Source organism: Pseudophryne corroboree (genome assembly GCF_028390025.1).
Source record: "Pseudophryne corroboree isolate aPseCor3 chromosome 11 unlocalized genomic scaffold, aPseCor3.hap2 SUPER_11_unloc_6, whole genome shotgun sequence".
Taxonomy (NCBI): Eukaryota; Metazoa; Chordata; class Amphibia; order Anura; family Myobatrachidae; genus Pseudophryne; species Pseudophryne corroboree.
This window is the reverse complement of record NW_026967482.1, coordinates 246,892-270,424: the sequence shown is the minus strand read 5'-3', so window position 1 is coordinate 270,424 and position 23,533 is coordinate 246,892. Positions and strand designations below refer to the sequence as shown.

At 46.3% G+C, this 23,533-nt stretch overlaps 1 protein-coding gene across 2 annotated transcripts in view; it reads left to right on the top strand.

The window, feature by feature from the left end:
- Window positions 1-22,945, top strand: part of ZNF507 (zinc finger protein 507) — a 67,240-nt gene extending 44,295 nt beyond the window's left edge. For both annotated transcript variants that reach the window (XM_063948702.1, XM_063948701.1), the window contains exons 3-6: window positions 1,500-1,614; window positions 13,764-13,878; window positions 16,240-16,374; window positions 16,664-22,945. In XM_063948702.1, coding sequence (XP_063804772.1) covers window positions 1,500-1,614; window positions 13,764-13,878; window positions 16,240-16,374; window positions 16,664-16,985 — 687 coding nt within the window. In that variant the 3' untranslated portion in view covers window positions 16,986-22,945. The remainder of the gene's footprint in view (window positions 1-1,499; window positions 1,615-13,763; window positions 13,879-16,239; window positions 16,375-16,663) is intronic.
- Window positions 22,946-23,533: the final 588 nt, after the last annotated feature.

Genomic DNA, 23,533 nt, shown 5'->3' with positions numbered 1-23,533 from the left:
TGAAGAGTCGGGGGGAGTGAGGACCGGATAGGGAGGTGGAGGGTGAAGAGTAGGGGGGAGTGAGGACCGGATAGGGAGGTGGAGGGTGAAGAGTAGGGGGGAGTGAGGACTGGATAGGGAGGTGGAGGGTGAAGAGTAGGGGGGAGTGAGGACTGGATAGGGAGGTGGAGGGTGAAGAGTAGGGGGGAGTGAGGACCGGATAGGGAGGTGGAGGGTGAAGAGTCGGGGGGAGTGAGGACCGGATAGGGAGGTGGAGGGTGAAGAGTAGGGGGGAGTGAGGACCGGATAGGGAGGTGGAGGGTGAAGAGTTCGGGGGAGTGAGGACCTTAAGGTGGGTACACACTGATAGATATATCTGCCGATCAATTGATCGGCAGATATATCTATGGACGGTGTATGCTGTGCATACAGACTGCCCGATTCGTCGGGGACTGACGTCATGAACTGGGCGTGCGTGTACACACGCCCGCCCAGTTCAGCTGTCAATCACCACCAGCTGCCGCAGCATGTGTACAGGCGGTCGGCCGACTGCCTGTACACACACAGCGACGCGCCAATATATCGGTAGATATATTGACTGTGCTGCGGGGCCGACGCGATACGTCTGTGAACGACGGAGTTCAGACATATTGCCCATACACACTGGCCGACGGGCCCGCGATATATCGGCCAGTGTGTACCCACCTGTAGACTGCTTTTACTCTTAATGTTACGGTTTAGCAGTAGCGCCTTACTCTGAGGAATCCTTCTAGCTGCCCCATCTCCACATTATTGACGTTGATCAGATAACAACCAAATCTGTGACACTGAGAGTAGAGCAAGTGGTCTTTAGGGGGAATCAATGTGTACCGTACATTAGCTATAGCTACGGTACAGGTTACGTGTGTTCTGACTGGGATAAAAGCCCATCTTTATTATCCATCTCCTAATCATCTGTGATGCAACCCGTTGCACATTCACACCACGCACATGTAACCGGCTCATAGTGGAGGGGAGAGAAGGACACGTGGCTTGTGTGACCTATTTTCCTGCAGCACAAGTCACATGACTGATCGCTGGCATAACCCTGGCATGTACGATTACCATGTATGGCATTTACTATTCAGGTGCAGTGTTGTCTATATGTCTATGCACGCCAGCAACATAAACTACAACGTCTGAGCCTTTCTGACGTTCAAAGAAAAGTATTAATTGCAATGTCCCAAATCACCTTCCTACCAAAAATATTTCCTGTTCCACTGAAACAGGATGGTTACGATTTCTACAAGTAAATTTTTCCAACGCATTTTACCGTACAGATTTCCTGACCTTCCAAATGCGGACAGACCGCCTGCATGACATCTGTGTGGATGCGCCTTAGACGGTCTCTTGTTTGGTTACCACTTGTTCGTAGTGTTCCGTGGATGTCTCCTGTAATACAGAGAAACTACTCTGCTAAATCCATCTTCACATCATTCATTTAGGTCTGCGCCTCATTGCCATTCATTTATTTCTTACAGAGTCAGTTAAGGTGTCACGAGCGGGAACATCGCAATCTTCTAGATACTACGTCTACCATGAATGAGGATGCGCAGATCTATGCAGAGGATGTGGAAGAAAAGTGTTTCCCAGAAGGTATTGTTCTATTTTCTTAGATAAATGATCAGTGCTTGTTATGGATTAAGCTGGGGACACACTGGAGCAATATCGGCCCGATAGGTTCTTCTTCCAACAGAAACTACATCGGATCGTTGAGTGTGTACTCCCAATCTGCGCGTTCCCGCAGTCCTTGTCGACGTATTTCGGTCGGCCGTGCTGCACCTCCAACTGGACCATATCGCATGCGGAACGAGGGATTGTTCCGTCCTTCATTATATTGTTCTAATGTGTTGGCCCGTCAGTCATACTGTCTGGTACACACTGCGCCCATGTGTACCCAGCTTTAGTTAGTGACGGTGCCCTGGTCTGTTCTCAGAATAGTGATCAGAAGATCTCTCAGGACCGTCCACTACTCAATCCTCTATATGTAACCTGCAGCGTGTATCACAACCAACCTTGAAGGGCGTGGCCTTTAAACTTCTATGGGGTATATGCAATTAGCGGCGAATCGCGGCAATTTTTCGTCCGTTTTTCAATTCGACACAATTCGACAGTCTAATTTCGGCAAGTGGGTGCCGAAATTGACCATATGCAATAAAAAACGGATTCGACAGTCCCGCTGACGAAAAACGGCAGATTTGACGGATTTTGTTCCGTTTATTTAATATCTGGTAAAAACGGGAAAAAACTCGGAAAAAAATTGCGTGGAGGGCCCCCCTCCAAAGCATAACCAGCCTCGGGCTCTTCGAGCTGGTCCTGGTTCTAAAAATCCGGGGGGAAAATGGACAGGGGATCCCCCGTATTTTTAAAACCAGCACCGGGCTCTGCGCCTGGTGCTGGTGCAAAAAATACGGGCGACAAAAAGAGTAAGGGGTCCCCCGTATTTTTTACACCAGCATCGGGCTCCACTAGCTGGACAGATAATGCCACAGCCGGGGGTCACTTTTATACAGCGCCCTGCGGCCGTGGCATTAAATATCCAACTAGTCACCCCTGGCCGGGGTACCCTGGGGGAGTGGGGACCCCTTCAATCAAGGGGTCCCCCCCCCAGCCACCCAAGGGCCAGGGGTGAAGCCCGAGGCTGTCGTCCCCCCCCCCCCCCTATCCAAGGGCTGCGGATGGGAGGCTGATAGCCTTGAGAAAATGTAAAGAATATTGTTTTTTCCTGTAGAACTACAAGTCCCAGCAAGCCTCCCCCGCAAGCTGGTACTTGGAGAACCACAAGTACCAGCATGCGGGAGAAAAACGGGCCCGCTGGTACCTGTAGTACTACTGGAAAAAAAATACCCAAATAAAAACAGGAGACACACACCTTGAGAGTAAAACTTTATTGCACACCTGCCGACACACATACTTACCTATGTTGACCCGCCGACTGCCACGTCTCCTGATCCGACGATCCGGGGTACCTGTGAATCAAATTATACTCACCTCAATTCAGTGTCCAGATATAAATCCTCGTACTTGGCAAAAAAAGAAAACGAACACCCGATCCAGCGGACTGAAAGGGGTCCCATGTTTACACATGAGACCCCTTTCCCCGAATGCCGGGACACCACGTGACTCCTGTCACCGAGGTCCCTTCAGCCAATCAGGAAGCGCTACTTCGTTGCACTCACCTGATTGGCTGTATGCGCGTGTGACCTCAGACAGCGCATCGCAAAGCCTCTCCATTACTTTCAATGGTGGGAACTTTGCCGTCAGCGGTGGGGTGACCGCGGGTGACCTCACCGCTGACGCAAAGTTCCCACCATTGAGTATAATGGAGAGGCTTTGCGAGGCGCTGTCTGACAGCTCAGACGTGCAGCCAATCAGCAGAGTGCCAGGGCGTTGCGCTCGCTGATTGGCTGAAGGGACCTCGGTGACAGCAGTCACGTGGTGTCCCGGCATTCGGGGAAAGGGGTCTCATGTGTAAACATGGGACCCCTTTCAGTCCGCTGGATCGGGTGTTCGTTTTCTTTTTTTGCCAAGTACGAGGATTTATATCTGGACACTGGATTGAGGTGAGTATAATTTGATTCACAGGTACCCCGGATCGTCTGATCAGGAGACGTGGCAGTCGGCGGGTCAACATAGGTAAGTATGTGTGTGTCGGCAGGTGTGCAATAAAGTTTTAATCTCAAGGTGTGTGTCTCCTGTTTTTATTTGGGTATTTTTTTTCCAGTAGTACTACAGGTACCAGCGGGCCCGTTTTTCTCCCGCATGCTGGTACTTGTGGTTCTCCAAGTACCAGCTTGCGGGGGAGGCTTGCTGGGACTTGTAGTTCTACAGGAAAAAACAATATTCTTTACATTTTCTCAAGGCTATCAGCCTCCCATCCGCAGCCCTTGGATGGGGGGGACAGCCTCGGGCTTCACCCCTGGCCCTTGGGTGGCTGGGGGGGGGACCCCTTGATTGAAGGGGTCCCCACTCCCCCAGGGTACCCCGGCCAGGGGTGACTAGTTGGATATTTAATGCCACGGCCGCAGAGCGCTGTATAAAAGTGACCCCCGGCTGTGGCATTATCTGTCCAGCTAGTGGAGCCCGATGCTGGTGTAAAAAAATACGGGGGACCCCTACTCTTTTTGTCCCCCGTATTTTTTGCACCAGCACCAGGCGCAGAGCCCGGTGCTGGTTTTAAAAATACGGGGGATCCCCTGTCCATTTTCCCCCCAGATTTTTAGAACCAGGACCGGCTCGAAGAGCCCGAGGATGGTTATGCTTTGGAGGGGGGACCCCACGCCATTTTTTTCCGGGATTTTACCATTCCATCTATAAAAAAAAAAATATATATATTTTTTTAAAAATATATAAATAATACTTGTGCCTCCCAAAAAGACAAACCAAGTACCTAATCCCTTCTAATATAAATAGATATGCTATTACCAATAAAAAAAACACCCAAAAAAACATGTTTTAAATTTTTTTTATTAGATTCACCCACCAAAGTGTGGCGGATTGAAAATGACGAATTTACTGTCTAAAAGCACTGTTGTCGAATTTCCAAACTTCAATTGAATATACTTTTGTCGAATTGCTGCATTTGTACCATTGCAGAAAAGTCGAATTTGATAAATGTCGAATTTCCAAAAGTCGAATTTTGAAAGTCCGTTTTTTTGACGGAAAGTACTGAATTGCATTGTCGATTTTTTTTTTTTTTTTTTTTTTTTTTTTGGCGAAAAAGTCCCATTTTTCTACAATTTCGGGAATTCGACCGCAATTGCATATACCCCTATGTGTTTTAAAAAAAGGGTAAAAAAAAAAAAAAAGTTTGCGTAATCCAAGGATATTTCCAAATTGCAGTATGTTTCCGTCAAGGCTCTGAAGACCAATGGACTCTCACGATATGAATTGCTTATATCCCCATCTAAAGGAATTTTCTATTTATTTTTTTTTTACATTTTTTTTTTTTGTTCTTAGAAGTGTTTATTGAAATTTATCCAGATATACAAGTCTTGCAGAAAGAATTGGCTAAGATTACCATATATCAACACAAATACACATACAGTACTATTAGAAGGAATTATACAATTTGTAACAAAGACAGTAGGATCTAAACTTAATAGGGGAATTGATGATTCCTATATGCTAATATTAGAACTTTTGTAATTAGCTGGGGGAATTCAGCATTTGAGACCAAAGTCGTAATATCTATTGTAAAGAATGGAAAGAGGAAAAGGGAAAGAGAGAAGAAAAGTACTAAACAAAGGAAAAAGGAAAAGAGTAGATACACAGAATAGTTACATTTTATCTTCTGCTCATACCCAGCGAGTCGGGAGCAGAAATACCTGTATAGAGATGTAATTCAAGTGGACTTTCCAAAATAAGGGGGATTAATTTAGAGTACAAGGGTGGCCATGTGGAGTGAAACTTTGTAACCGTATTGTTTATATTCCATAATCCTATTGAAAAGTTCCTGATTACTGGGGGCTTTCGGTAATTTCCAGTTACGGGCTATTGGATACTTAGCTGCACACGAAATTTGGAGAATCAGTTTGTTAGTTTCATTTGAAATATGTTCAATTGGAGCACAAAGACGCAAATTAACCGGGGAGGGGGGTGTTGTAAGATTAGTGACTTGCGTATTCCAGAATAAATCTCCGTAGTGGAGAGACACTGCAGGGAAAGGCTAAACAAGCCCAACCCTGCTACTATCTCCCCCCAGATCACGACCTGCTCCTTCCCGGGTTCCGTGTGCAGGGGACGCTCACTCAGTGACCTTTCTCCTGGACGGCGGCCTCGGACGGGAGCCCGTCGGATCCGGAGCACACAAGCACCCAGGCAGAGTAACCAGCTCGGACAGACGCCGCAAATACAAAGGTATCACCAAGAGAGTTAGCGGGACGCCACCACTCACATACGTTTTTCAATTTTATCTTTAATTTCACTTGCATCATTTACCACTTCCAACATTTGGAGCTGTTCATAATTTTTACCATTCATAAGACTGTATCTATACTTCAGCGACACTGACACTGTTCCCCACAACCCACAAAGAGACATTTGATATTGCAATTTCTCATCATTGATTTCTCTTACGTCCTAGAGCAGGGGTGGGGAACCTCAGGCCCGAGGGCCGTATAAGGCCCTCAAAGCCACTTGATCTGGCCCGGTCAGGCTCACCTAAATGAGAGGAGATGCCGAGCGCCTGCTGAGATTTTACCACCAGTGGGCGCCCGGCTCCTCAGCAGCTCACTCCTGAGCTCCAGCTTCTGGCTCAGGCAGTGTACATGTGTGGCACTATGGGAGAGACGTCATGACATCTCTCCCGTAATTTCGAGGAGAGGGAGGGCAGCGGTCCGGAAGCAGGAGCAGGGCTGGTGAGCATTGTGGTTTTTTTTCTTTCTTTCTTTTAATGTGTGTGTAGGCGGCACTACTAGGAGGCATATTTAATGGGGCATAACTACAGGGGGCATATCTAGTGGGGCGTAACTACAGGGGGGCATATTTAATGGGGCATAACTACAGGGGGCATATCTAGTGGGGCATAACTACAGGGGGCATATCTAGTGGGGCATAACTACAGGGGGCATATTTAATGGGGCATAACTACAGGGGGCATATCTAATGGGGCATAACTACAGGGGGCATATTTAATGGGGCATAACTACAGGGGGCATAACTACAGGGGGCATATCTAGTGGGGCATAACTACAGGGGGCATATTTAATGGGGCATAACTACAGGGGGCATACCTACAGGGGGCATAACTACAGGGGGCATATCTAGTGGGGCATAACTACAGGGGGCATATTTAATGGGGCATATCTAGTGGGGCATAACTACAGGGGGCATATCTAGTGGGGCATAACTACAGGGGGCATATCTAATGGGGCATAACTACAGGGGGCATAACAACTGACGGGGCATGACAAGTGACTGGGGGCATAACTACTGGGGGCAGGCTAAATTTTAAGTTGATAATTTTTGTATGGCCTCCGAAGGATTTTATAAATATCCAAATGGCCCTTGGTAGAAAAAAGGTTCCCCACCCCTGTCCTAGAGGATGCTGGGGACTCCGTAAGGACCATGGGGTATAGACGGGCTCCGCAGGAGATAGGGCACCTAAAAAGAACTTTGACTATGGGTGTGCACTGGCTCCTCCCTCTATGCCCCTCCTCCAGACTTCAGTTAGATCTTGTGCCCAGAGGAGAATGGGTGCACTGCAGAGAGCTCTCCTGAGTTTTCTGTTGAAAAAGAATTTTGTTAGGTTTTTTATTTTCAAGGAGTCCTGTTGGCAACAGGCTCCCTGCATCGTGGGACTGAGGAGAGAGAAGCAGAGCTGGCTTGTCAAGTTGGGCACTGCTTCTAAGGCTACTGGACACCATTACCTCCAGAGGGAGTCGGAACACATCCTAGGCGGCAGAAGACATCAGATCTTCATGAGGTAAGGCGCGCATTGCTCCCACTATACACACACAGAGCAGCACTGAAGGGTGCAGGGCGCAGGGGGAGGGGGGGGGGGGGCTCCCTGGGCAGCAATAAACCTCACTTTTGGGCACTGACAAGGTAGATTAGGCTGCTGGGCAGTAATTCTACGATCCCCCGCCATTTTCTATAAAAAAATCACCGGGACCGAAGCCTGCCGTCGGGTGGGCAGAGCTTGATCCCCAGCACTAACCAGCGCCATTTTCTCCACAGAAGCTGCATGAGGAAAACGCTGGCTCCCTGGTCTCTCCCCTGCTGAACATTCAGGCTGGAAAAAAGAGGAGGGGGGCATTTTGAGCGCAGTGAGTGGGAATCTGGTCATTTTATATATATATATATATATATATATATATATATATATATATATATATATATATATATACGCGCTATCTGGTCATATTTTTCCAGTGTTGTTAAGCGCTGGGTGTGTGCTGGCATATTCTCTCTCTGTCTCTCCTAAGGGCCTGGTTGGGGTTTTGTCCCCTTATAGGTTAATCCCTGTGTGTGTGGGGTGTCGGTACGTGGTGTCGACATGTCTGAAGCGGAAGGCTTTTCCAAGGAGGAGGTGGAGCAAATGAGTGGTGTGTCCCCGTCGGTTGTGCCGACTCCAGATTGGATGGACATGTGGCATATGTTGAATGCAAGTGTGGCATCTTTACATAAAAGGCTTGATAAGGCTGATTTAGGGGGGACATCAGGGGGTCAATCCTCAGATTGGACCGACTCACAGGGCCCGTCGGCGTCTCAAAAGCGTCCCTTAACACAAGACACTACTACCGATACGGATTCTGATTCCAGTGTCGACTATGACGAAGTAAAAATTGCACCCTAGGGTGACTAAAACCATTCAGTGTATGATTGTGGCAATAAGGGATGTGTTGCATATTGTGGATGAACCCTCTGTCCCCGACACAAGGGTACACATGTTTAAGGAAAAGAAATAGATTATTAACTTTCCCACATCTCATGAATTGAATGATTTCTTTGGAAAAGCTTGGGAGACTCCGGATAAGAGACCGCAGATCCCCAAAAGAATTTATATGGCATACCCTTTCCCTAAGCAGGACAGGGAGATTTGGGAATCACCCCCCACTGTGGACAAAGCCCTGACGCGCTTGTCCAAGAAAATGGCGCTACCGTCTCCTGACACAGCAGCCCTTAAGGACCCTGCAGATCGCAGGCAAGAAACTACCTTAAGGTGTATTTATTCTCATACGGGTGCTGTGCTAAGACCGACAATTGCGTCGGCATGGGTGTGTAGCGCAATTGCAGCTTGGACAGATGAGCTGACAGATCAATTTGATAATATGGATAAGGATACTATATTCCTAACTCTAGCCCATATTAAAGATGCAGTCTTATTTATGAGGGATGCTCAAAGGGACATTGGATTGCTAGCGTCTAGGGCCAATGCCATGTCTGTCTCAGCGAGAAGATCCTTATGGACTCGCCAATGGACTGGTGATGCGGATTCCAAGAAACATATGGAAGTACTACCCTATAAGGGTGATGTATTGTTTGGGGATGGGCTGACGGACCTGGTTTCCACAGCCACAGCAGGTAAATCAATTTTTTTATCATATATTCCCCAACAGCAAAAGAAAGTAACACCCTATCAGATGCAGTCCTTTCGGTCGCACAAGTCCAAAAGAGGTCGGGGATCCTCTTTCCTCACCAGAGGTAAGGGCAGAGGCAAGAGAGCACCTGCTTCGGCAGGTGCCCAGGAACCAAAGTCCTCCCCGGCTGCTCCAGCATGATGCTGGGGCTCCCCTGAGGGAGTCCGCACCGTTGGGGGCACGTCTTCGACTTTTCAGTCAGGCCTGGGTCAGTTCGGACCTGAATCCCTGGGTGTTGGAAATAGTTTCCCAGGGTTACAAATTGGAATTAGAGGAGGTGCCCCTGCGCCGATTTTTCAAATCGGCCCTACCAGCTTCCACATTGGAAAGGGATGTAGTGTTAGCTGCAATTCAAACGCTGTGTATACAGCAAGTGATAATCAAGGTTCCCCTGCACCAGCAGGTAAGAGGTTACTATTCAACCCTATTTGTGGTCCCGAAACCGGACGGTTCGGTCAGACCTATTTTGAATCTGAAATCCCTAAACCTGTACATAAGAAGATTCAAATTCAAAATGGAATCTCTCAGAGCGATAATAGCCAACATGGAGGAGGGGGAGTTTATGGTGTCTCTGGACATAAAGGATGCGTACCTTCATGTCCCCATATATGCCCCCAATTTCAGACGTTGCCATTTGGACTCTCCACGGCCCCGAGGATTTTCACCAAGATAATGGCGGAAATGATGGTGGTCCTGCGCAAGCATGGAGTCACAATTATCCCATACTTGGACGATCTCCTGATAAAAGCGAGATCAAGGGAGAAATTGCTGAACAGTGTGGCGCTCTCGTTGAGAGTGCTCCAGCAACACGGTTGGATTCTAAGTCTACCAAAGTCACAGTTGATTCCGACAACTCGACTACCGTTCCTAGGTATGATACTGGATACGGAACAAATGAAGGTCTTCCTCCCAATAGAGAAAGCCCAAGACATACAGAACATGGTCAGAGACCTGCTAAAACCGAAAAGGGTGTCAGTTCACCATTGCACTCGAGTTCTGGGGAAAATGGTGGCGGCCTACGAGGCCATTCCCTTCGGCAGGTTCCATGCAAGGACTTTTCAATGGGACCTTCTGGACAAGTGGTCCGGGTCCCATCTGCACTTACATCGGAAAATAACTCTGTCCCCAGGGACTAGAGTGTCCCTCCTGTGGTGGTTGCAAAGTGCTCACCTCCTGGAGGGTCGCAGGTTCGGAATTCAGGATTGGGTCCTGGTTACCACGGACGCGAGCCTCCGAGGATAGGGAGCTGTCACACAGGGAAAACATTTTCAGGGTCTTTGGTCAGACCAGGAGTCCTGTCTACACATCAATGTGTTGGAACTCAGGGCCATTTACAACGGCCTTCGACAAGCGGAGAGTTTTCTTCTAAACCTACCGGTTCTGATTCAATCAGACAATGTCACAGCAGTGGCTCATGTGAACCGCCAAGGCGGGACAAGAAGCAGAGTCGCGATGGCGGAAGCCACAAGGATCCTTCGCTGGGCGGAAAATCATGTAAGCACTCTGTCAGCTGTCTTCATTCCGGGAATGGACAACTGGGAAGCAGACTTCCTCAGCAGACACGATCTCCATCCAGGAGAGTGGGGACTTCATCAAGAAGTCTTTGCAGACGTAACACGTCTTTGGGGAAGTCCTCAAATAGACATGATGGCGTCACGCCTCAACAAAAAACTTCAGAGGTACTGCGCCAGGTCTCGGGACCCTCAGGCAATAGCAGTGGATGCTCTGGTAACACCGTGGGTGTTCAAATCGGTCTACGTGTTTCCTCCTCTTCCTCTCATCACAAAAGTGTTGAGGATCATAAGACGAAGAAGAGTACGAACGATACTCGTTGTCTCAGACTGGCCTCGAAGGGCCTGGTACTCGGATCTACAAGAGATGCTCACAGGAGATCCCTGGCCTCTTCCTCTGAGGGAAGACCTGTTGCAGCAGGGGCCCTGTGTATTTCAAGACTTACCGCGGTTACGTTTGACGGCATGGCGGTTGAACGCCGAATCCTAGCGAAAAAGGGGATTCCGGAAGAGGTCATCCCTACATTAATAAAGGCTAGGAAGGAGGTGACGATAAAACATTATCACCGTATTTGGCGAAAGTATGTGTCTTGGTGTGAGACCAAGAATGCACCTACGGAAGATTTTCATCTGGGTCATCTTCTCCACTTCCTACAGACAGGAGTGGATATGGGCCTGAAATTAGGCTCTGTTAAGGTACAGATTTCGGCCCTCTCGATTTTCTTTCAGAAGGAATTGGCTTCTCTCCCAGAAGTCCAGACGTTTGTAAAGGGAGTGCTGCACATCCAGCCCCCTTTTGTGCCTCCAGTGGCACCATGGGACCTGAACGTGGTGTTGCAGTTCCTAAAATCACACTGGTTTGAACCACTTAACAAGGTTGAGTTGAAATTTCTTACCTGAAAGGTGGTCATGTTGTTGGCCTTGGCATCAGCAAGGAGAGAGTCTGAATTGGCGGCTTTGTCACACAAGAGCCCCTACTTAATTTTTCACGTGGATCGAGCTGAATTGAGGACACGTCCGCAATTTTTGCCTAAAGTGGTTTCTTCGTTCCATATGAATCAACCTATTGTGGTGCCTGTGGCTACAAGTGACCTGGAGGATTCCAGATCCCTGGACGTAGTCAGGGCCTTAAAAATTTATGTAGCCAGGACAGCTAGAATTAGGAAAACAGAGGCTCTGTTTGTCCTGTATGCGGCCAATAAGATTGGCGCTCCTCCTTCGAAGCAGACTATTGCTCGCTGGATCTGTAATACGATTCAGCAGGCTCACTCTACGGCTGGATTGCCGGTACCAAATTCGGTTAAGGCCCATTCCACTAGGAAGGTGGGCTCTTCTTGGGCGGCTGCCCGAGGCGTCTCGGCTTTACAACTTTGCCGAGCGGCGACTTGGTCGGGGTCAAACATTTTTGCTAAATTCTACAAGTTTGATACCCTGGCTGATAAGGACCTAGCGTTTGCTCAGTCGGTGCTGCAGAGTCATACGCACTCTCCCGCCCGATTGGATGCTTTGGTATAAACCCCATGGTCCTTATGGAGTCCCCAGCATCCTCTAGGACGTAAGAGAAAATAAGAGTTTAAACCTACCGGTAAATCTATTTCTCCTAGTCCGTAGAGGATGCTGGGCGCCCGTCCCAGTGAGGAAACTCTGCAAGACTTGTATATAGTTGTTGCTTACATAAGGTTATGTTACAGTTGACATCGGTCTTGGACCGTTACTGTAGTTTGTTCATACTGTTAACTGGTTATGTATGTTCCAGGTTACATGGTATGATTGGTGTGGGCTGGTATGAATCTTGCCCTTGGATTGCTAAATCCTGCCTTGTATTGTCCATCTCCTCTGGGCACAGTTCTCTAACTAAGGTCTGGAGGAGGGGCATAGAGGGAGGAGCCAGTGCACACCCACAGTCAAAGTTCTTTTTAGGTGCCCTATCTCCTGCGGAGCCCGTCTATACCCCATGGTCCTTACGGAGTCCCCAGCATCCTCTACGGACTAGGAGAAATAGATTTACCGGTAGGTTTAAAATCTTATTTTTTTTTTTTTTACTGTTCATTACGTATTTTTCATTTAAAAAATAAATAAATCTTTTATAGTTTTGATTTATTCATTTTTTCTTCCTTCTCATCTCTCATACTAATATCTCTTCTCGACTCCTTTTTTCCTGCTATTCTTTTTCTGCTCCACTTGTCCTTTTCCTTCCTCCTTTTTTTTTTTTTTTCTCTCACCTTGGCTAAAAACATATTATATTAATATATACAAGTATATGATAAAGACATTGTCAATAATCATTTGTATTTTACCTGTGTAATTGATAGTAAAAACATTTTATCCTCTATTCAGACTGATTATTGGTCCACAAACCACTACTAGTAAAATAACACCACATTGGTCTGAGCGCAGCACTTCCTCCTGTATTCTCTTTGTCTCTATATAGGGTGGTAGCCTATTGATGTGCAGCCATAGTGCGCAGGTGTATAATATCATTCATTGTTTTCCAGAATGGAGTGATTAGTGGGCATGGCCACCGTATATGATAATGTACCAGTTTGGCCACAGTTTCTCCAGCATAAATTGGAGGTGTTAGGATACATCAGAGTTTTCCAGTTTTATATTGCGTTGTATAATCCCCGATAATTAGTTCACTTGCATTTTTGTATCGTTTTCATTCAGTTTCCTAAAAATAAACCTTTTCCAGCCCTGACTGAGCGCTCACACTGTGACCACGCGTCCGCTATCTTGCAGTACACAGTTGCGTGGCGGTAATTGATTCTTACAGCATCTGTACTGTTCCCATACCCCACGGGCTGATAACATGTCATGAAGTTACTGTATAAATAGACATGGTACTGAATGATCGCTAGCTTGCCATGTGATCAGAGTTAGGAGCGTTGTGGGTGGGATCTTGCAGGAACTTGTTAACTTGGTTGTTTTCCTCCATACCGGATGCATACAAACAATCCTCATTACAACATGTGAAGGTTTTGCCGTTAGCGTTGCTGCAGGCTGGTTCATTTCTTTATATTTCTCATGACCACATACCTGGTGCTTGGTTTACATGTAAAGTGTGAGAGAGGAACCGTTCTACACTTCTGAGTATCATTGTGTTTCTGTCTTTGCATTGTTCCCTAACATTGAAGGATTATTCTCGTTTAAGGCAGCAAATCGAGCATCTCAAAGTTGTACCGATGTGACGTTTGCAGCTACACAAGTTCCACTTATGTTGGTGTTCGAAACCACAGAAGGATTCACACGTCTGACAAACCGTATAGGTATGTAACTACTGTAGGTGGTGATGTGACCAGTACAGAGTCCTGGGGTGTGTATTTTGTAGTTGAAACCATATGTAGGGTGGGGCAGAATTGTGTTGTAAATGGACAGTGAGGTGGAGTGGTGGCTTTTGAAGCTTTGGGTTTTACCGATTGCTGGGCGGCAGATGAGAGGAGACTGATGAGGGTGAGTGACTGTGGAAACAGAATTTATAATGGGGACAGGAAGGCCGGATGACAGCGGGACTTGGGGAGGAGTGTGAGAAAGCGCTGGTGGAATGTAGGTGAGGCACAGGAATTGGGTATATGCAGGGTAAATGCGTGGGGCATTATGGGGCAATCTCAATGAAGCGTAGAAGCTGTCGGGACCTGTACAGAAGGCAGATTCTGGTTGCAGCCTATGGAGGTGTGAGCGGATTGGCAGATAAATGCGCAGCGCGAGCTTGTGTTATCGCCCGGTGTGTGGTGTTCTCCTGAGTGTTACCTCACATGGTCTGATGAGCTTCTGGTTGTGCGTTGCGTGTTTGTGCGCTCTTGCTGTAAGCTGTACATGAGCAGCACGTGGTGTGTGTACATTTCCCTGTCTGCTGCAGAGTATGTTACAGGTGAGGAATAATGGGGCAGATGTACTAACCTGGAGACGACATAAGGAAGTGATAAACCAGTGATAAATGCAAGGTGATAATGCACCAGCCAATCAGCTCCTAACTGTTAATTTACATGTTGGAGCTGATTGGCTGGTGCGTTTATCACCTTGCACTTATCGCTGGTTTATCACTTCCGTATGTGGTCTCCAGGTTAATACACCTGCCCCAGTGGGTCAGATGGACAGCAGTTGGGGCCATTGTTGCTGTGCAGCAGATATTGGTATAGTATCATATCCTAGCACACCATTATCTCCGTTATATTCTGCTGGTAACTTCTGTTTCCACATTACAGCTGTGTCCATTTACATAATGCCACATTTGAAGCCAGTGCAGTCAGGGCTAGATTGGGATTTATGCGATCTATACATAGGACGGTGTCACAGAGTGTTAGAACACTGCAGCTTCCTGACCGGTGACACCTGGAGATACGTGCACACTCGGCGTAATGTAGAACAGTGTTGCCCTATAACACTATGGTGATTCTCCGGGCAGCTGCATATGATCCAAAGCGGAGAGATTTCCCGGTCACAGCATAAGAACGCTCTAGAACACGTGTGTGTGGCCTTGTCCGCAAAGGCCCCTGTATATTCATATTTCTGTCTGTCTAGCCAGAGCACCAGTGAGCCTGGGTTCTGTATTAGTGGGAGATGGGAGAGCATCTAGAAACCAGGGTCCCGCAAATACAGTAGACAAATGACATCATCATTCCAAAAGAGGCGATGGCATCCCACTCCCGCCATATATCTATCTAGATCTGCATTCGGCAGAGAGAGTTAGATTTGGGTGAGGTGTGTTCAAACTGAAATCTAATTTGCAGTGTAAGAATAAAGCAGCCAGTATTTACCCTGCACAGAAACAATATACCCCACCCAAATCTAACTCTGCACATGTTACGTCTGCCCCACCTGCAGTGTAGCCCGACAGCTAACGCTCTGCACATGTTACATGTGCCCCACCTGCACTGCACATGTTACATGTGCCCCACCTGCACTGCACATGTTACATGTGCCCCACCTGCACTGCACATGTTACATGTGCCCCACCTGCACTGCACATGTTACATGTGCCCCACCTGCACTGCACATGGTTTTGCCCATTAGTGTGCTTTCTTGTTTGGTAATAAACCCAAATAACCCCTGATGTACGGCTTAGGGTTAGGCTGCAGCTACGTTGCGTCTCAGAAACCGCAAAAAACAAATGCTGTATAGAGATGATCAATCTTAGTGTTATGACCATGGTGACATTGACACCACTATGGCAAGAAGGTTTATGTGGCAGAACATACCGATAACTCTTCATGGTGTGAGCTGTGGCCACGAGACGGCTACACGTACATATTGGATATAGGGGCATCCTAGTGGGAGAAAGGATGAAGTTAGCTGGGCGCGGTGCGTGCAACACACAGAGGGAAACGTGCTCTGTTTTAGGCGTTGGCTGTTGGGTGTAGATTGATGAAGGTTTGGGGACCCATGTGAGCAGCAGTGACTCCGCAGAGCCGGGTGTCAGTACACTAGCAGTGAGGAGCTGGGGCATAGACAGTAATGAAGGAGAGCGGATGACACCGGTGGCCTTTACAGAAGCTTTTATGTTGGGTTTCACCATTAGAAAGTCACAGGAAAAGAAGGGTGAATGTGCGGATGACTGCGCTCTGCCGCGTGTCTGCCAGTGGGGTGTACAATAAATCTGTCATTCCCTCTCCTCTCCCATGCTTTGGCAGGTGTTCGCTTTGTGGCTATGTTTGCAGTCACCCTCCCTCTTTAAAATCCCACATGTGGAAGCACGCCAGCGATCAGAACTACAACTACGAGCAAGTGAACAAGGCAATCAACGAAGCAATGTCGCAGAGCAGTCGGTATGTTGAATGACGACGTCCTGCGCAGGAAAGGCTTAGCATTGCACATCATGTCCGTGTCTAGCGCAGAGGTTCCCAAACGCGGCCCCAAGGCACCCAGCGGCCCATGTTTTACGTTTATCCATGCTTGGCCACAGGTGACTTAATTAGCTCCTCAATCAATTTGATTTAAACATATGTGCTGAGCCAGGGATATACCTAAAACCTGGACCGTTGGGTGCCTTGAGGATCACGTTCGATAACCTCTGATCTAGCGTCTAGCCATTTCTTGTTGTGTTGTTTCTTCTAGGGTGGCTGATCCCCTGAAGAGTTCTCTAGAAGATTGTGATCTGAAACTGGACGGTGATCTGGTTAGCTCAGCAGGCCAGCCAGCATCCGAGATTACAGGTTGCATAGAAACCCACAAGGTCAACTCAGCGCCAAACGCCGCGTGCAACACGGAGAAGCTGCAGACCCAGATCAGGCCAGGCACAGAGCTGTGCGTCCTGCTCTTCTGCTGCTGCATTTGTGGCTTCGAGTCTACAAGCAAAGAACTCCTTATGGAGCACATGAAAGCACACGAGGGAGAGATCATTAACATCATACTAAACAAATCCGAATCCGCGTCCTGAAAAAAGGGCGTTCCCGCGAGACCGGCCATTTTGTGGAGTCGACACATTTAAAAAAGAAAAAAGGCACCCAGCTCGTATTGCAGCGGTGGGCTGAGTGCGTCCTTTTCTCATTTCACAGGCCGCGTACTTTCGGCTCAGTGGCTCTTTTCATTAAGTTGGACAAGTTACGAGAACGCCTCATTCTTTAGGTTTTAGTTCTTTTCTGGCCAAGGTGCTTGGAGGGAAATAAAAGGGTTTTTGAAGGTAGAAAAAAAAGTATTTTTTTGCTCTCTTTTGTGTAATAGCTGATATTAAACTCGGGGTTGTATTTTTCTCCCCCCGCCCCAGCTCTGACATTTAAATTGAATCGTCCTAATAGCGTATTTAGAGACGGACATTTACACTTATGAATTTCACAGATGTATTTATTTTTTTCCTCCTTCTTCCAGTTTTGGACAATATTCTATTCATCGTTTTTATAGTCTCTAATATTGAGTAAAAACGTCAGTACCCCGACAGAGCATTTTGTAGGAGGAGAATTGATGTGTCCGATGAAAACAGGATGTTACGTGATGCAGTGCTGCAAGGATGGTACCGGAACCAAGCGCTTGCATCTCTATGGGTCTCTCTCCGCTCTTGCCATCTGACTAGATCATGCATTTAATAAGCGTAAGACCTATAGCGGCAACAAGTTACTCAACTATTACAACCAAATGGTTCTTAAACGTGACGCAGGCCAGTCGGAGAACGTCTGCTTAAGATATTCTCGGGTTTATTCATGAAGCACTGATAAAAGTGGAGAAGTTGTCCATGGCAACCAATCAGCATTGAAGTGACATTTATAATTTGCATACTATACAATTGTACGGAGCAGCTGATTCGTTGCCATGGGCACCTACTCCACAGGTTCACTTCTCCACTCTGATCACTGCTTCACGAATAGACCCCTCGGTTTTATATGGCCTTTGTGCAGCTTGTCTCCCAGAGAATGCCTGACGGAGGTATTATTACGTGTATCTTTCATTTGCGCACATCGTGAGCCGCCATTTTCTGGTCTGAACCAATATCCAGGATTATCCAACATTTCAATTCATTAGTATCCAGTGACCTGACGGACATAACGTGGGGTCCGCGGTGGCTGCTGTTACGGCTGGAGAGTTGGGGGCGAGTATTGTCCCCAATCCTAGTGCGTTAATAATAGGCTGTGATTTCATTTTGGGTCATCCCAGAAAATTGTCGCTGCTGCCGTGTGTTACTGGATTACATTGGAATAGTTGTGTTCTCGAGTATAAATGACATAGATTACAGTAAATTGTTGCTGTATTCTTACACATTCGGAGACCAGATGCATGTAAGTAGGTTCTGATACTTCTGTAACATAGATACAGCTTCAGCTTTCACATGTAACTGGCTCTAATTCAGGTTGGATCGTATAAGCGGTAGTCTGGAAAGTGCGCATGCGCAGGACCCATTCTTCACATGTACACAAGTCCTGCGATCGCATTGCAGAAATGCATCGTTCTGCGTTTGCGAGGTGGGGCGAATGGGCGGCCCTGCGAAAGGTAGTCTGAGCAAGGTCAGGTGTACTCGGCCTACCGTCGCGGATGAACTGGTTGCGATGTTCATCCCGGACTTCAGTACGATCGCAGTATTGCTATGGCATTTCAGGAAGGAGGTGCTATACACCTCCTCCTGCATTTGCATTGCTAAGGATTGCAATTGAAAATCTTCTGCGAGCAGCTTTACAAATGTCACCCTTCCGGAATTCGGCCCTGAGCCGGGTTGGAGACGTTGGGTATAATGGGCTGGCTTGGAGCGTACTAGCTAATAAGTATTCTCTGGTACTATCTGAGCACTGTTACTTGAGTTTCTAGTGTTGTAACAAACACCTACATATAATTTTTTTGTTTAGAACAATAGGACATGGAGCTGTAATATGAATTTGTTTAGCTTACGTTGTAGGATGAGGCTTAGTGTTATACGCTCATTCAATGCTACGTTTTTATATCTTCACATCATTTTATGTGAATTTGCGGCACACATGCACAGGCTGTTTTTGCACCAGTTACTTGTTTTTAGTATATCCTAATATTAAATCAACAATCCCACATTTCCCTCAGTATAACAAGTTAAGCTCCTGTCTTTAAGTGTGCATCCGATTGTCCATTTTCTTAGCTGTACATCTACAAATCATACTCTTCTTCTTTTAAACTCTCTCTGAAGGGTACAATATATGGCTGCCCCGGTGTCACCGCTCTCAGCATGTCATGAGAAGGAACGGGATGATTTTAAGTGCACAGAGCTCAGAGGGTTGTTCCTCTGCCTCTCTGCTCACTACATCATGTAACTGTGGTTGTCATGGCAGTCACATGACACTGTGCAAGTCTATAATTACAGCTTGAAGAAACAGAGCACAGAAAATGGTAATTGCAAGGATGCTCCTCCTAACCTGCCACAGCGATGTATGTAAGGATAAACTATAAAATCATTGGATTGCTTCTTTAAGAAAACTAGATAGAAAAGTTATTGCAGCCATAGGTTCCGTAAACAGCCGATCAGGAAGATAATGTTTTATTCCTCCTAACTTTTTAAATCTACAGAAACGCTTTAATGATGGCTAGTGTCTCGCCAAAAACATTGAGAAGATAAAGGCATTTGGGTAGATGTCATATTTGATAACGCCCTTCTTTTTACCTGGTCATTTGTCACATGCTGCACGTGTCTAAGCTTCTAGTAATGACGGGACGTTCGGGTAGTCACTGACTAGGAGCCCTTTATAGCTTGGTAATGCAACAATCAGGAAATATCACTGAAACTAGTTTTTATCCTAATGAAAGCTATGGCAGCGCTCAATTGTACCTAATTTTGTGCAACAGATAAGATATATTTGATATATTGTATTTCAGTAGGTTCCAGTTCATTGCAGGACGAATATTCCTTTTGTTAGCAACTGACAAGTCTGCCATCACAATTTATAGCATGTTTTTTTTTTCTTTTGTCATTTTAAGATATCTATTTTTGTAGCGTTATGCACGGCGTGCTGTTTTTTTCTACGTATTTATTAAGTATTTATATGAATTTTGACAATATAGTCGGCGGGGAAACTTGACGTATATTCTCAGTGGTGCTATTTCCAATTTGGTCAATCTTGACTTAGTCGTGACGTAAAGGAAACGATTCATGGGTGTCTGAAGCTAGAAACACTTCAATATTCCACTCGGTAGTATTACCCGGGATTCCCGATCTTCAGACTGTGCCCGGTAAATACAGCGTGTGAGAACGGTGTCTGTAGTCCATTGCTCAGTGCAGCCTTGGTAGAGTTGTTGGAGTGGATGTGCGATATCTGAAGGTGCAATGTAAAGTATACCCATTCCCTACACACAGTGCTTTCTAATAAGAATATCGCCTTTCCATCCAGTAAAAGTGCCTTGTTCCCCACGGGTGCGGATTATTAGATCTACAGTCTATAGGTCTACCACTAATGGTCGACTTAGTATATGTAGACAATAGGAAAGGTCGACAGGGTCAAAAGTTTGACACTAATGAGGTAGACACAATTTTTGTTTTGTTTTGTTTTTTTGGGGTGTTTTGTCACTTTTCTGCCACAAACAAGCCCCTTTAGTGTACCGCGTCCCTTCGCATGGCTCGCTGAGGCAAGTACATCACTCGGGACAGGTTACTATTCCCAATCGTAGTCCACATGGATGGTAAAGAAAAAGTTGAAAAAATAACTAATTAAAAAATCTAGTGTCGACCATTGTCATTTCCACCATTTGACACTGTCGACCTTTTGAACTGCCTGCCTTTTACATGTCAACCTCTTGACCCCGTTGACCTAGTGCATCTCTACTATTAGTGGTAGACCTATTGACTGTAGACCTTCTTAGTGTAGATCTATAGTCCGAATACCGTTCCCCATTGATGGCGCTGGTCTTGTCTCATTGTGACATTCACTGTTTAATCGCCAGTTGCAGAGATCTTCAGTGAGATTTATAAAGTATACGGGCGCGGTGACTGCCTCCTATCCAGTTCACGGAACCTGTGACATCACTGAGGAACTACGAGCTGCATGGAGGCAGCTGTTGCTTGCAACTGAGATACAGTAGATCGATTCTCTAGGACCCATTACCAAATCGGAGGCCCTTGGCACCTCATTGAGGGGAACGGGTCCTGGTGAATTGATTGGCTATGTTTAACCTTATTGGTTGATATGTCTCCCAATCGATGGCCGTCCCACTTTGGGTATGCAGCGTATACTTTAAACAATGCCACAGATGTTTTCGGGCGTCATATGCCATTACGTCTCACAATTGCTCAGTAGGACACCGCAGTTTTTATATTCATATATGATGTTTGGTGCTTACTGTGCGCATTTTCTGTGCTTCCACGCAGCAAGACGCATTTTGCGTAAGTTATGTACTTTTATTAATGCAGGTATAAGTTACAGGCGTAGCCACAAGCTGCGTACGTTTTATCCTCCAGAAACTCCTCTAGGAGCTCACAATCCGCTTGTCCTCTAAATGAGTGCACATGAATTAGATGACAGAAGGACAGGAATGAACTAAGTATTACTTGTACGTGGGTTTTTTTTATGCTGCAAAAATGATGATATTTGGTTTCTGTTCATGGTCGTTGTGATCGGTGGAAGGAATTTGTGAGTGTAATCACTGAAAGAAGATGTGTTACGTGGTCACTCACAATAGTCCCAAATCAGGTTCTTATGGGGAAATAAAACCCAAATCCAGAATGTAAGGTCCCTGATGTCATGGTGAAGTCATGGTGTCCGGAATGTCTGCATGCCAATTACATACAGTAGAAGCTGTACCACTGTTGGTCAAAATGTCCGCACAAGATGTGTTGGGATCTCCTGCCGCCGCGGCATCACTGTTCTAGTCGTGGTTTAGCCTCATACGAGGTGCGGCATAGGGGATAAAATATTTCACATTTGATTTGTTTGTGCCAGGAAGAAACGGGGGAACTCTAACTGCGAGTTATGAAAGTTTTCTAAACCAATTTTGTTAAACTCTTAAGCATCAAAACTTATATTTTGCGAGAGGGTGGTGGGGGAGGGACGACGACACACACTATATGCGCCAGTGGTTTAATATGGCGCCTCATGATCAGCAATACGGCTCTTGAGTTTATTAAAACCTTACGTGTCTCTAGTGGAATCCATTGAGCAGTACCGTATTACAACCTTGTAGCCAACACATTGAATGGAATGTGCGTAACGATAAAATGGATTAAATGGTCCGGATTCAAATCTCCCGTCCCCCCCTCCCGCCCCCCTATCAAACCTGACAGTGGTATTCTAATGTTACTGACGACGGGCGCAACAACTTCATTTGGGCGCCAAAATGGGACTCTTCACGATCACATCCATTACTATAGTCGGGTTTAGGAGCTTGATGCGCCTAAACCAGACAAATGAGCGCGATAGCGAGGCACATTTGGATATCTCCCGTCACTTTAGACGGGAGATAGCGGGTGCGATAGGATCTGAATCCGGCCCAATGAATTACTAATCGGTTTATCTCATACAATGCTGAGTCCTGTTTTTGTTTGTTTTGGATATTTTTTTTTTATACTCTGCACAGCATCAAGTTGACAAAATATATTGCGCCACCTAATTTCAGAGTTTTGAGGGGTTTTTAGGGTTCACTGACATTTCTAGTGGAGTTATATAACACTAACTAAAAATATTATTTCTTTTTTATTTAAGCCAAAGTTCTCTGCTTTCATAAGACTGACATTTACAGAGTGTAATCGCGTTTTGTTAGTGTATCACAACTCTGCACGCCTTACACAGGATTGTGTCCACGTGGGACTGATTGTGTGAGCGGCAAGGCTGCGTGTAGTTAGTATTTCAACTACCTTTTAAGAATACTGTAAAATGTTAGAATAATTTATTTTGCTTTACAAAAGTTTGTGAAATTTTGACTTTCATACTGTATTTTTGGTAATAAACACATTTTAATGAATTCTGTGTCAGCATTTTCCTTTCCACAAGAAACCGTCCAGGAATAGTATTCCTGTTATGTGTAAATGCAGAAGAGACCAGAGGGTTTGGGTTTTACATGGGTCCCCAGTGCGGATTGAAAATGTCACCTCCATCCCGTCAGTAAGCGGCGGCGACTTACACAAGCCGGCGCGTCGTAAATAAAGCCCTTTATTCTTTCTTCTATCGGTTGATTATATAGAGATCTAACACACTGGGTTCTGCAGGTTTAGGGGATTATTCAATTGGGAGGAATGTCTGCAATGTGCCATTGTGATGGCGGACAAAATTCTAACAGTACCTTACATCGGGGAAGCGGTTAAAATACCGCCAGTCACAATACAAATGCCGGAATCCTGACAGGCAGCGAGATGGCGCAGCTGGAATACCGGCGACACAGGCTATTCTCCACCTGTGGATATCCACGACACCCATAGAGGGAGAATATAACCTGTATGGGGCTTTCTAGCGCTCGCTCTGCTGCTGGCATCATGACAGCCGGGGAATCGTATGTATTCCCTACATCGCACCTAAATCCCTTGATATTTGCCCAAAACCATGGATTTTAGTT